General features: G+C 33.0%; 1 protein-coding gene across 1 annotated transcript; it reads left to right on the top strand.

Annotated features, from left to right (window-relative positions):
• Positions 1-8,295: 8,295 nt before the first annotated feature.
• On the top strand, positions 8,296-11,971 carry LOC131628585 (homocysteine S-methyltransferase 3-like). Its single transcript, XM_058899418.1, has 6 exons — positions 8,296-8,520; positions 10,314-10,370; positions 10,572-10,801; positions 10,918-11,251; positions 11,355-11,426; positions 11,723-11,971. The coding sequence occupies exons 1-6, from the start codon at positions 8,365-8,367 to the stop codon at positions 11,879-11,881; spliced, it is 1,008 nt and encodes a 335-aa protein (XP_058755401.1). The 5' UTR covers positions 8,296-8,364; the 3' UTR covers positions 11,882-11,971.
• Positions 11,972-13,635: the final 1,664 nt, after the last annotated feature.

The following is a 13,635-nucleotide window of genomic DNA, read 5'->3' as shown; positions in this document are numbered from 1 at the left end:
GCACACAAGATGCATGGTCTTGTGAATTTTATGTGTTTTTCTGTGCAAGAGTCACTCTGGCAACGAGTTATGTCGCGTCAGGTAGGCACCTCATGTTCAGCAGGCGCTAGGGCGAAAAGATGGTAAAAGAAATAGAGAAAACCAAGAGTAAGGCAAAGACGAGAGAAGATTGGTAGGAAAGCACAAAGAGGAGATGCAAAGAAAAGACAAAAGATTGCAAAATAGTATAGCCGTTGCAAAGTGTGGCCCGTTCCCCTTACACAGAGGTCTACAATTAGACGCTTTGTCCCTTGCATGCGTTGTGCACCTCTCCTAGAATTGGTACGAAGTAGAAGGAATGAAGGGAATATGCTGATTCTCATGGACCCAAAAGTGATGGATAATCAAGAAGCCCATGATCCAATACCTCACGAAACTCTAGACGAGGTTGTCTATAAAAGGATCCCTTGGAAGAAAAGAAAGGATGTTTAGTCTCAGAGAGTAACACTTAGTAGAAACTTGTGTGAAAGTAAGTCGAATCAAGTTTGGAGAATTTCTCTTCTCTTCTTCTCAAGTATAAGGTACCCAAAATCTAGCATCACAGAACCTGTCTCTTTCTAATTAAAGATTGCAAGAAGACAAAGAAGTTGCTCTTAGGTTTTCATTTTTTTCATCACGTGTTTAAGAATGTTTAACTTAAGAACCAATGTTCATGTACGTACTTAGCTCATCATGAGCTAAACTCTTTTATGTTGAGAAATGCAAAGTTAATATGAATTAATCTCTTGTGTCCTTTGATGTGATGTTAGTGGATGATTTTATCATGCATTATATAGTTATAAATATATTTATTTGGATGATCATATTAGGAAAGGATAAAAGCTTGTTGATGTGAGGAATCCATCAACTGATGGAATTCATGATAAATGTGATTGAAAATAGTAGGGTAAGCATATTCACTAGATTAGCTAATCTGGGCATAAAGAGCTACAATCACAGAGGAAATTTGGAAATATACTAGACATGCATTAAGGTTAAATGTGAGGCTTAGGAATGTGTCCCCTTGATTTCTTGCATATTTTTATGATGTTGTAGGGACACACCATAAGATCATGTTCTGACCTCATGTGACACGACATATCACATCATTTACACACATTAGATAAGTTATATCAACTGACCATTTCCTAACATATATTTCATACCAATTTCACTTATTAACTCAACTTTGAGCATACTATTGTTTTCTTAAAAATTAAACTTGTTACAACAATAAATTACTGTTATCTTTGCTTATGCCCATCCACAAAGGATAATTTTGTAAATCTATCTATTACACTCCCTATGTGAATGGTATTCTTACTTTTTATCACTTACTACTATGGACCGTGTTTACTTGCGTGTTATATAATTTTCACCCAATAGAGCCTCTTGTAACTTGTGCCCCTGCCTATTGTTAGTGGGTGATAGAGACTTAACCCAAACTTTTTTTCCATTTTATCCCACATGTACTTTGATGATCTATGTGCTTGTAGGTACAAATTTGTTTCAACCGTTAGATGATCATGATGGTTTGGATGATGACAACCCTCTATGTTAAACGACATAATGTGAAGTCTTCATCATTCAAGAGAAATCAATATTCTAAATGCTATTTTTGAGATTAATATATAAAGTCAAATTCAATGATGACAACACCTAAGGTCAAACAACGTTTGGTGAAGTCCTTAATGATCTCTTGCCCAGTAAACTCTGATGATGGCATCTATCAAAGGAGTTACATCAAACCTCATAAGTTAGAATAATCAAATCCCATATGAAGTGCTGAATCAACGATGAATCAAATAAGGGATATTGAAGCTTCAAGTTTATGTAAAGAGAGGAAGTGTGAAAGCATGTCTGGTCCTATGTCTAAGTGATCAGTTAAATGTAAATTTATGAGAGTAGTTATGATGGGTTGCACATTTCTTCTTTTTGTAACGCATACACTGTTCTCTAGATAATTCTCTAACTTCGGCTTTAATAACGACCGAGTCCCATATGTGATTCTAAATGGAGTTTCACGGTTGTTGAATGATTCGTAGTTTGATGTTCCTAGAGGACATGTGGCTGTTCCTCGATCCGAATTTACATGGACCCTTCGAGTCTTCTCTCCAGTCCCTTCAATAATACTTGGCGACTTTAGCTTGTCAATTCGTCTATGGGTGCTCTATTGATATAGAAAGATGTTTGATCCCCATATTCTTGAAAAGTTTCTTCAGGTTCCTGTATGTGAATTAAATTTGTTATCAAAGATAACAAATTGGGGAATGTTGTATCTCGTGAGGATACTCCGTATAAAGAATTTATGAATATTGGTTATGGTGATCTTCACCAAGGATTCTGCTTCAATCCATTGTGGTTCTATGTGCTTTGCAGATTAAAGTTTTCTAAAGGTTTTGTTGATGAAAATTAAAAAAAGAAGAATAAATCAAAAACAATATTAGTCAAGAAGAAAGATCATGTGTTTAAGTTATAGTTTAAAGACCTAAACAAATTTAAGTCAAGTAGTTGAAAGGAACTGGTGTTACAAAGTTATAACAGCTCGTATGATTATGTGCTTAGTGTTTTATCTTGTAATTGATCAGTTGAATATAATTTAAGTAAGAGTAGGTCTTGAAGTACTAACGAGATGCACACACACACACACACACCAAAACTATTTCAAAATCTTCATATTTTTCTTAAAACTTCTTAAAACCAATCAAGGTAAGTACTTAAACAACTAAAAAACATTTCTGATCAATTAGGAAAGCAAAAGTTACAGTCTTACTGAATAGGCCTTTTATCTTATTGACTAAATCAAGAGTAACACCTCCTAAGAGATTTTTTTAGAAAACTTAGATTTGATTTGATTTGTTCCTATTTTGTGTGAAAATATTGCAGCTGTTTTCATAATGGAGAAGATTGGATTTATTTCAGAGTCCAAGCCCATAATTCAAGAGTCTATAAATAAGGACTTGGTAAATCTAGTTTTGTAAGCATTCACAAAATAGAAACCATGTGTGCAAAATAAGGGTTTGTGCTTTGCAAGTTCTTTAATTTCTTCGTGTGTTCCGTTCTTTGTGTTACTCATGTATCTTTTGATACATTGAGGTGGACGTGTGTTCTCACTCTTAAAGCTTTTAAGCAAAAGATTTGAGTATTGTTCTTGCTCAAAGCTTTTAAGCAAGATCAAATATTGTTCTTAGTTAAGGTTCTTAACTAAGTATTGTTTATTTGAAAGTGTAATCTTTCTATTTGGTTCCTGTGGTCACGAGTTCTGTGACTGTGTCTATCACTGCGGTGATTGGAAGTGGGATGTTGAATTCTCATATCTAGATGTTAATTTCTAGGTAGAAGTTGCATTGGATAGGGATCAGGAGAGAAGTTGTAAACTGGGACTGTTTAGAATTTGAACTAGTACTACTAATAGTTTATTTCCTTTCTGACCTTGTAGCCCCCAAATTAGGTGTTGCTACACTGAACTGGGTTAACAATTAGTTGTGTTATTTATCATTCTGTAGTTTATTTCTGTTTTGATATTTGTGCTATCAGTCAACAGATGTTATAACATCTGTCTTGACATTGTGTGCTGTTAGGACATCTGTCTTGACTTCTGTTTGTAAGTGCCAGAATTTCAGGAAGAATAGCCTCAACGTCATCCTTTAGCTCTTAAGCAACTACTCATTTACGTGCCCGTCTGTACTCCAAGAAGGAGCACAAAACACCACAAAGAATAAATGGTTGAGAATACGCTAAAAATATATAATGAAGCAAAAGAAAATCAAGGGTAGCCTAAAATAATTTAGTCAACTTTCAGGCATTTCAATCAAGTATCTTAAAACAACACGTTTGCACTAAAACATCACAATTTACTTTCACCATAATTAGGATAACCCATTTTTATTAGGCAAAATAACTCATTTACACATCAACACCTAACACTCATTCACACAACCTTAATATAATGCAATTTAGCAAATAACTCAACTCATGCATGTGTATCAACTCAACAAAGGTTATTCATACGAACCAGGTCCAAACATCTGAACCACGAGCCCCTTCAATTGAGCTCTGAACAAGTCACTAGTCCCCTCAAATGAACATGTGACTCGCCTATTTCACAATAACAACAACATATGATGCATGTATAATATAATTCAAAACAACAACTCAACAACGAATTTACAGTTCCACATCTAACTGTAAATTAATCCTACACAACAAGAGTAAAGTGGCCCTCACATATGAACTACACACCACAATCCCAACTATATGAACATCACATAATTATCACACAACAACACAATTTCTTCATCAACTCGCTCAATTTAATCATTCTTATAATCAATTCAATTTGCCAAAATATACCCAAACATCAGTAAACATCAAACGGACGACCAAATGATACAGAAAATCCAAACCAGAACCTCAAAACGCGTCCACTAAAATGATAACGGGCAGTCCATCACCTGGGAGACGCCCGTCATCCCTCTTTTCCCAGAACGTCATCCCTTTGACGACCGACAAGACAAAACGCTTGCCTTAAGACCATGATGGTCTCCCCTTCAGATAGTTGACACCCGTTAGCGTCTTTAAAGGGCATCACGAATGGGTCGTCAAGTGAAAATCCTGATTCAAATCGACTACAACAGAGCCAAATGAAAAATGCTAAAAAATGGTCTTATTCGAATCAGGTTTAAAGTCTAATTCAAATCAAATCAAACAGAGGTGACCAAAAGAAGCTTGATTCTAATCAGGTGTAAATTATGATTCGAATAAAAGTCTTAGAAAATATCTGGTTTACATCTGTCCAATTTGATTTGAATAATAATGCGTGCTTGATTTTCTTGATTAGAATCAAACACGCAAAATCTCAATAAACGATATTAAACGAAAGCGATAAGACAAGTAACAAAATAGCCGTATTGAGGGAACTCCCCCAGAATGTGTTAAGGACATGCAACCTTCACCTAGGGATATACATCTTCACAAGCAGTTGTCAAACAAACCACACAAACACATTGCTAAATAATAACAACAAATCTAATTGAATCCCAACTAGAATGTTGCTCCAAAAATTCAATAACATTGGCCTGCTGAACAAGGGTCAGATGTTGCACGCATGTTGGAATATCGTGTCCCACATGTGTCCCTTCTACACTAAAATAGCTTAAACACTCCATGTTGTTTTTCACAATGTAGCCAATCCAAAAGGAACAACAAGAATGAATTTGAAATATCAATGACGGGAGAGCTTCGATAATTCTTTGGAGTTCAAATCCATTAAACTATGGAATGAACTTTTATCAACCCCAATGTCTACGTCATGCAACCTCGACAAGGATGAAAATGTGAAACCAATGAAATAAAGCAGATATGGAGGTATGATAAGCTCTCTTCTCTATCTCATAACATCCCGTCAAGATATCATGTGTTTTTATGCCTTTGTACTTGCTTTCAAGCATCCATGAAAGAATCACATCTTAGTGCGATTAAATGTATCACGAGATATCTCGCTAGAACACAACATAGAGTTTATAAGCAAGTGTCACGCTATCCACATGTGAGGAAAAATACATTGTTGCAAGTAGCTATTACTCTCAAATGATCACAATGAAACAAAAACTCAATAATTATGGTGTCAATATTGGAGCTTCCTTGATATGACGCAACAACCAACACTAGCGCCATAAACCTCACTAAAAATCCGATTCTTTACTCTCGGGTTAAACACATTGAATTAGGCACTATTTTATTAAAAATCATGTTGAAAAGGGGGAATGCACACTTGAAATTATGGCCTTATCTAATCAACTCGCAGATATTTTTACAAAACCCCTTCCTAAAAAAAGCTTCCTTTCATTAAGAATTGAACTAGGGTACTTAAATATTTCATGCATGGATTAGTATGCTTGTATCTTCTCCTACTTCTTCTTCCATTTCTTTACGTGATGTTTTATTATCTATGTGCTTTGATTATTTTTGGCCTTTTTGATCATGACAAAGAGGAAGAAGTATACTCTTAGGGTGAGTAGAGTATACTCTCTACTCATGTGAGGGGGACTTTAGACACTCAAATTATTATTTATCTATTTTTCTTTTACCACCTCCCCGAGAGACGTGTTGTCATCATTAAAAAGAGGGAAAATATTTATCTACGTGCTTGCATATATGAATTTGATGATCCTGCTGACAACCTTAAAAGTACTTTGTTGACGACAATACTAATAATTGTTGAAGTTAGTGTAACATATTTCTAACTCCTTGATGATGGTTATTAACTTGAAGACACATTAAGCCTAATCAATACAAAGGCTCAAGGTTCCATTTAAGCACTTATATGATCGATGTGTCTGGAAAAGAATCTTGAAAACTTCAGAATTGTGAAAGAGAGGAAGTGTGAAAACTCTATGGTCGTGTTCGTTTGAATGACCAGAGTCTTGTGAAAGTAATAGAGTAACTCCTAAGATACTAAGACAACTCACGCGTGCACGCGCACACATACACACACTCTTAAAATTCTTTTGAAACCTCTTTTTACCTAGCAAAAAATCTAAAAATATTTTTAAGTTCTAGCCACTTGATTAGGAAACTACCAGCTTCGTTAAAAGAAATTTATTGAATTGTATAATCAATTAGATCCCAAGGCTAATCAATTATAAGAAGAAAAATCAATTATAAAATCGATTATGATAGTGTCTTAATGATTGATAACATCCAAACTTTCCAAAATAGACTCAAATAATCAACTATTTGAGGTATCTACTCGATTAGGCTTAGGATTTAATCGATTAGATGAGTTAATTAGCCGATGAGTTATTTCCTTTTTGAGCCAATTTTTCTCCTATATAAAGGAGGCGCCCCTCCCTTTCATTTTACACTAAAATTCCGAATTTCTCTAATTCTTTTGAATTTATCTATCTTCTCTCCATCTCTAAATATTTTCTTTCACCAAAGTTGTCTTAGATCACCGTGAGTGAAAATGGCTTGTGAGGAATAATTTGTATTGTTGTCGTGCCATTATTATTACTCTCAAAAGTGTGATATTCTTGAGAAATCAAGTTTGGTTCTTAAAATTAACTAGTCTTATAATCTCTGTTTAGTTCCAGAACTTAGCATGAAAAAGTTCTGTTTGGTTATTGAGATTATCATGAAAAATATCTAATCGGTTTGTTAGCTTAGTATGTGAAAAAGCTTTCATTTGTATGGGAATAAGCATTGTAAAATTTCTAGATTGGCTTGTACGAAAGGTTCGTGGGCATAACTTGTAAAAGATCAATTTTATAGTCAAAATCTCAAGAAGATATCTTGGAGACACGAGTAGGAAAACGTTTGGCCGAACATGGATAAATCAATGGTGCCATCTCTCTACCCCTTATTTTTTTATCTTCTGTAATTTATTTTGCTCCCTTTACTTTCTACTACTTTTCACTCTAATCTTAATACTAGCGTAATTTTCCTTTTAAGTAAATTTAGTCGTAAATTTTGAATATCACAATTCACCCCCATTTTTGTGCTTGAAGTCATTTCTCCAACACTTAGAGCATGTTCAACAAACTCCTTAGCATCCAACAAAGTTGAAAGGTTTTGAATTAGAGTTTCTTCACGCTCCTCGATCAAAAGTTCTACTGACCTCTATCATTGCAATCACCCAAGATAACAAGACGATCCGAGACAACTCCATAACACTTCCTCTCACACACACATAGGCGTGCGCACACATGATATTTCTAGAATGATTTTAATTTTTAAGATTTTAAATTCAATTTTAAATTTTTTCCAGTATTATATAATTAATAAATATATATTTTAAAATGTATTTTTATTTTATATAATTAATTTTTTATATATATTTATGATTTACTTTTATTTTTTAATAGTTTATTTATTAAAAAAAATTTTAGAATATGTTATAGATTTAAGAGTAGATTCATATTCTTTATTGAAATTTAACTATTTGACCAAATATTTTTATCCATTTAATATATTAGTATTCGAAATTTTCTTAATGAGTATTCTTACTTTAATAACTTTTATAAGTCGTAAACCTCTTATATAAAATTTTTCTATATTAATTTAATATGTTTACTTTTTTATTTCCTTAAAAATATAAACACAAACAAAGATGAATCAGGCTGGAATTTGGATAGTATTCGATACATAAAGTTAGTTTCTTAAACGACGAAAAATCAAATCGCAGCACTGTAGGGTCAAAATGGTAAGTTCACGAAATCCCATGTTCACGACACGACATAGAATCAATGCTATAAATACGTTAATACAGCATGATGGCAGAATAGCACAACAAAACATTAGGCCAAACAAACAAGTTTATCTGAGAGGTGAAAAAAGTGTCCCGTGATGGAGTTAGGAATGAGAGATTTTCTGAACAAGTGTGGTGGCGCCGCCGTGATAGACGGTGGTTTTGCAACTGAGCTTGAACGCCATGGAGTAGACCTCAATGATCCACTTTGGAGTGCCAAATGCCTCTTTACTTCTCCTCACCTCGTTCGAAGGGTATACCTTTTTTTCTTTACTTCTTATATTTCCTGGTTATGGATTGAGATCGAACCGTGTCTCTGCATCTAGTATTTTTATATATTTATCAACTAAGTTGTCTTAAAAAAAAAAATATTATCGTTTATCATGACTTAAAATGTTTTAATCTTTGTATTATACAGATGACTAAGAATAAAAATTATTTAAGTTCTTCCACTTATAGGTTTTTAGGAACAAAAATATTAGGTTCAGGTAGCAAGGTAGCAAAATATAGTATTACGTTGTGAAATGACAACGGACAACACAAACACAACTTTGTGATTTGTCTTAGTTAAGTTCAAATTGAAAAAAGCGATATAATTTAAGTAAAAAACAAAAGTACACGTGGCACTTGATGTTTGCGAGGTGCCAGTAGCTAATGGACTCTGGAGCTAAGAGTAATGTCTTTCTGGCTCTTCCCAATGGTGCCTCGTGACATAACTTTGAATTTTTGTTGGATATGTCATTGAGAATACTGATGAGTTAGGATTCAAGGTTTAAGATTAAATTAATTCAATATTTTCAAAAATCTTTTATGATTTGTTGGTAAAGAGAATCTAGGTTCTATTTAGCATAACATATTTTTAACATATTTTTGATAGGGATTGAACTTAAAAAAATGCAAATACAACTTTATATATTTTGTATTTTGAATCTTACTAACTTCAAAATATTGAATTTATTTTATACACTTATGGACAGGGTTGTGGATCCACAATTGTCTATGATATATGTTAAAAACATATTTTCTATTTTTTATTTAAAAATATAAAAATTATTTTTTAGATTTATTAAATAACATATTTATCTGATTTATATATTTTCCAAATACATTAATTATTTTATATATTTAAAAGTAAATAACATTTTATAAATTGGGTTAAAAGAAAATATTTTATATAAATATATTTAAATAAGTAATATAATATTTATTTAAATATATATAATGAGTTATTATATTATGAAATTGAATTTTATTTTAATTTTTATTACCAAATATGATATTATATTCAATTTCTGTTTAAATTTGATCGACCTTATTTATTCTCACTCTTAATTGTACCCAACCTTTAATTATTTATTTATTTAGTATAAATTTTTAATTATTTAACTTAATGTTTTTTTTTTGAAATTTTTGGTATCCTTGCGACCGACGAATTATTTAATTAATTGTATTCAACCTTTAATTATTTAATTTTTTAGTATAAACTTATAATTATTTAATATTATATTATTATTTCAAACAATTCTTTAAACTTTAACATACTTTTTGAAATGAAAAAGGAAAAACTTATCTTTAGATGGGATTGACGTATTTGGATGTATACAACTAAATTTGCACTTATTTATTGACTAGGAAAACAACTTAAAGCAAACGGAACTCCTTATACAAGCAATGTTTGTTTGGTACTTGTACAAGAAAAGGAATTGCATATCTACTCCATCCTTTTTTTAATATAAGCAAAATTTTAATTTTTAAATTTCTTGAATTATAATTCAGATGCGTCAATTATTCAATAAATCATTTTTATTTATAATAGAGAATTAAATAATGTACAAATGCATTTTGCAGCTTTAAAACTTAAAAGAGAAGACACTTCTCATACAAGCTTAATTTGTTTGGCATAATTTATTCATATTATTACTAAATAAGTTATACAATTATTTGAAGTTGTTTATGGTTCACTAGTGAAATATGATAAATTACAAGATAAATTGGTAATAATTTTCTTGGTTACCAATATCTAATTAATTAACTTAATGTGTAACAGGTTCACCTTGATTACCTTGATGCAGGAGCAAACATAATATTAACATCTTCTTATCAGGTAAATAATTCATCTAAACTATTAATTCCCCTCCCTATATATATCTTTAATCATAATATGATTTTTTTTTTCACCACCGGTATAATCCGGCTTGAGGGTAAGTTTTGGGATCAGGTGGTTTCAGCCCCCTCCCGATGGGAATAATATGATTTAGTAGCCATCATTAATTTACATGCAAATAATCGTAATAATTATTTTCAGGCTACAATTCAAGGTTTTGAAGCTAAAGGATTCTCCAAGGAAGAAGGTAAAACTCTCCTTAGAAGAAGTGTGGAGCTTGCAATCGAGGCACGCAATATTTATAACGATAGGTGCACAAAAGATTCCTTCGATTTTATCAGAGATGAGAGATACGGAAGAAGCCGTCCGATTTTAGTCGCAGCTTCTGTTGGAAGCTACGGCGCCTATTTAGCCGATGGCTCGGAATATACGTGAGTCAATTAAACATATCATGCAAATTCATCATCAATTTAAACCGCATTTGCCTTAGAGTTTGAGTTCGATGAAGTTAACGATGGTGATGTTATGATTATGTCTTTTTCGACAGAGGGGACTATGGCGATTCCGTCACTGTCCAGACACTCAAAGATTTTCACAGGGAAAGGGTAAAGATTCTCGTTGACGCGGGCGCTGATTTAATTGCTTTTGAAACAATTCCAAACAAGCTTGATGCACAGGCTTATGTTGAACTTATGGAGGAAGAAGGAATAGAAACTCCTGCATGGTTTTCTTTTTCTTGCAAGGATGAAAACAACGTGGCTAGTGGGGATTCTATTTTAGATTGTGCTTCGATTGCTGATTCGTGTCGACAAGTTGTTGCCGTTGGAGTTAACTGCACTGCTCCTAGATTTATTCATGGCTTGATTTCATCTATTAAAAAGGTATGAATTTTATTATATAGTATCAATATTTTTGTTTAATATGAACAATTTTCAACTTAGTTATTATAACTTAATACTTGTTCCTTGAATTCTTAAATGTCAGGTAACAAGTAAACCAATACTTGCGTATCCTAATAGTGGAGAGACTTATAATCCTGATAACAATCAATGGGAGGTGAGTTCCTCTTTTTCTCTATGTTCATGAAATCAATGAATATTCAGGCTGTCTTTGAAGGCGTGCAAGAGAGATTACCGTAAAGAATCTAAAATTGTATTACTGTTAGACTGCGGTTACAAAGGACCTTATAAAATATTTTTCACAGTTAAACTTTGACATTGATACCTATTTGTTTTACTACAGTTAAATCATGACTAACTTACGAGACTTTTGAAATTTTCATACGACTTGTGTGTCGTCCGACCTTATATAGTTGGTGGAGATTGACTGATGCGAGTTTTTTATGTTTGCAGAAATCAAGTGTGGAAGCTGAGGAAGACTTTGTGCCTTACATAGGGAAGTGGCGTTATGCTGGGGCTTCACTTTTTGGTGGCTGCTGTAGAACCACTCCCAAAACAATTAGAGGCATAGCTGAGGCAATATCTGAAAAACCTCATGGAAAATCAATATAAGTGTTGACTGATGTTGAAGTTGTTTATCTTATGTATAATAATGGAACAAATGATCACAATAATGTAAAGGAAATGGTTAGCTTTATGTCATGTCTTGGCTTATTCTACTTTCTTATAGGACATGCACTAATTTTTGGACAAAGATATAGCCATACAAATTGGAGATCTTTGACAAGTAATCTCTAATATCTATATTATAAATTACTTGACCTACTTGTTTGTGGAAACTTTTCAATGATAATAACAAAACCTGATAAGGATAAGATTGTCGCCCACAGTAAGGAAAAGGGGTTTTGTTTTCAAGTGAACATTATGGGAACTAAATAGGATATTGAAAAGTTTTTCAGAGATGATAATTTTGAGTTGTGGAAAATAAAGATACAAGCACGTTTAATACACAAAAAGTGTATTAAAACACTGAAAGATGGGGCATCGATGCTTGTCGCTTACATAAGCAGACTGGGACGACGGATAAGGACAAGACTGTCATTATCTTGTGCTCTATTTATAAGAAATATCGCCAAAGAGAAGACATAAGTTTCAATATGAAAAAAACTTGAATCATTGTATATGACAAAGTTTTTGCCTCACACGTTATGTCTAAAACAATAACTCTGGTCATTCAGAATGGTAAAGAACAAATTCATAGTGGAGAAGTTGACAAAATTTGACAACATTGAATATGAGGATAATATTATACTCTTATAAAGCTCATTATCCGGATCTTTTGAGAATTTTAAGGATGCTCTTCTTTACGGTAAGAAATGTAATATTATTTTAAATGAAGTTTAAACGACTGTGATACTGTTGGCAAGGATTTTCGACCACATGGAAAATCCAGCCAAAAGATGGAATTGGAAAAGAATAAGTTTTGAAGACAAAATCTTAAGTCGAACCTTGTTTGGTCGACTAAAAGCTAATTAGTTTAAAATTGCTTATTGGGCCTAAGAAAGACTAAAAGGCCCAAAACATGAGTGAAAGCCCATAAGATTCAAATAAAACAACTTGTATCATGCAAGAGAGCATTTTGGAGGGAAAACGACTGAGTGGAGAATGTGAAGTCGTGGGTTGAAGGATACATGGAAGAACGTGGAGTCGACAACTTCCATGAAACAATTATTTTTATGCACTATAAATAAAGAACTTTGTACATAGTTTAAAGGGTTCACAATTTACAAACGCCTACACGCAACACACTCAGAGTACCCAAGCGAAAGAGAGAAATGAGTCAAGCAAGGGCTATGTATGTTTGAACCATCTACTTTTATGCAAACTTTAATGTTATGTCATTCACTTTGAATTCTAGTCGTTTTCTTTCTTCATTGTTCGTTTGATGTTCACCAAGCATTTTTTACAAAACTTTTCCTTGCTGATCAAGCGTGTTGGACGCCGTGTCGAACACCCTTGTTTATTTTGTTGGTTTGATTTTCACCAAATACGCTGGTGAGAATATCTCTATTAAATCTTGAACGTGTCAGACACCGTGTCGACACCATCATAGAATCAAAGGACTTCTCACAAAAAACTCTTGAAAATTAAAGCACTGTTCTGAGATTCTCTGGTCGATTTCGCAAGCAACCTTTAAGAAGAGACTAGCGAAGTTTACCAAATCCAAAGGTAAACAAAGACCCAAAGAATTTTAAAAGGTGAAAGATGTAAAGATTGACAATAATGGTGAAGACTTGAGTGCCTTATGAGGAAGAAGTGGGCGTATAAGGATATCCAACTCCAGGAGATTTGGCGAGTCAAGGTTA

This window comes from Vicia villosa, unplaced genomic scaffold (assembly GCF_029867415.1).
Source record: "Vicia villosa cultivar HV-30 ecotype Madison, WI unplaced genomic scaffold, Vvil1.0 ctg.000467F_1_1, whole genome shotgun sequence".
In the NCBI taxonomy this organism is placed as follows: domain Eukaryota; kingdom Viridiplantae; phylum Streptophyta; class Magnoliopsida; order Fabales; family Fabaceae; genus Vicia; species Vicia villosa.
Note: the sequence above shows the minus strand (reverse complement) of the source record. Positions and strands in the feature narration are given on the sequence as shown.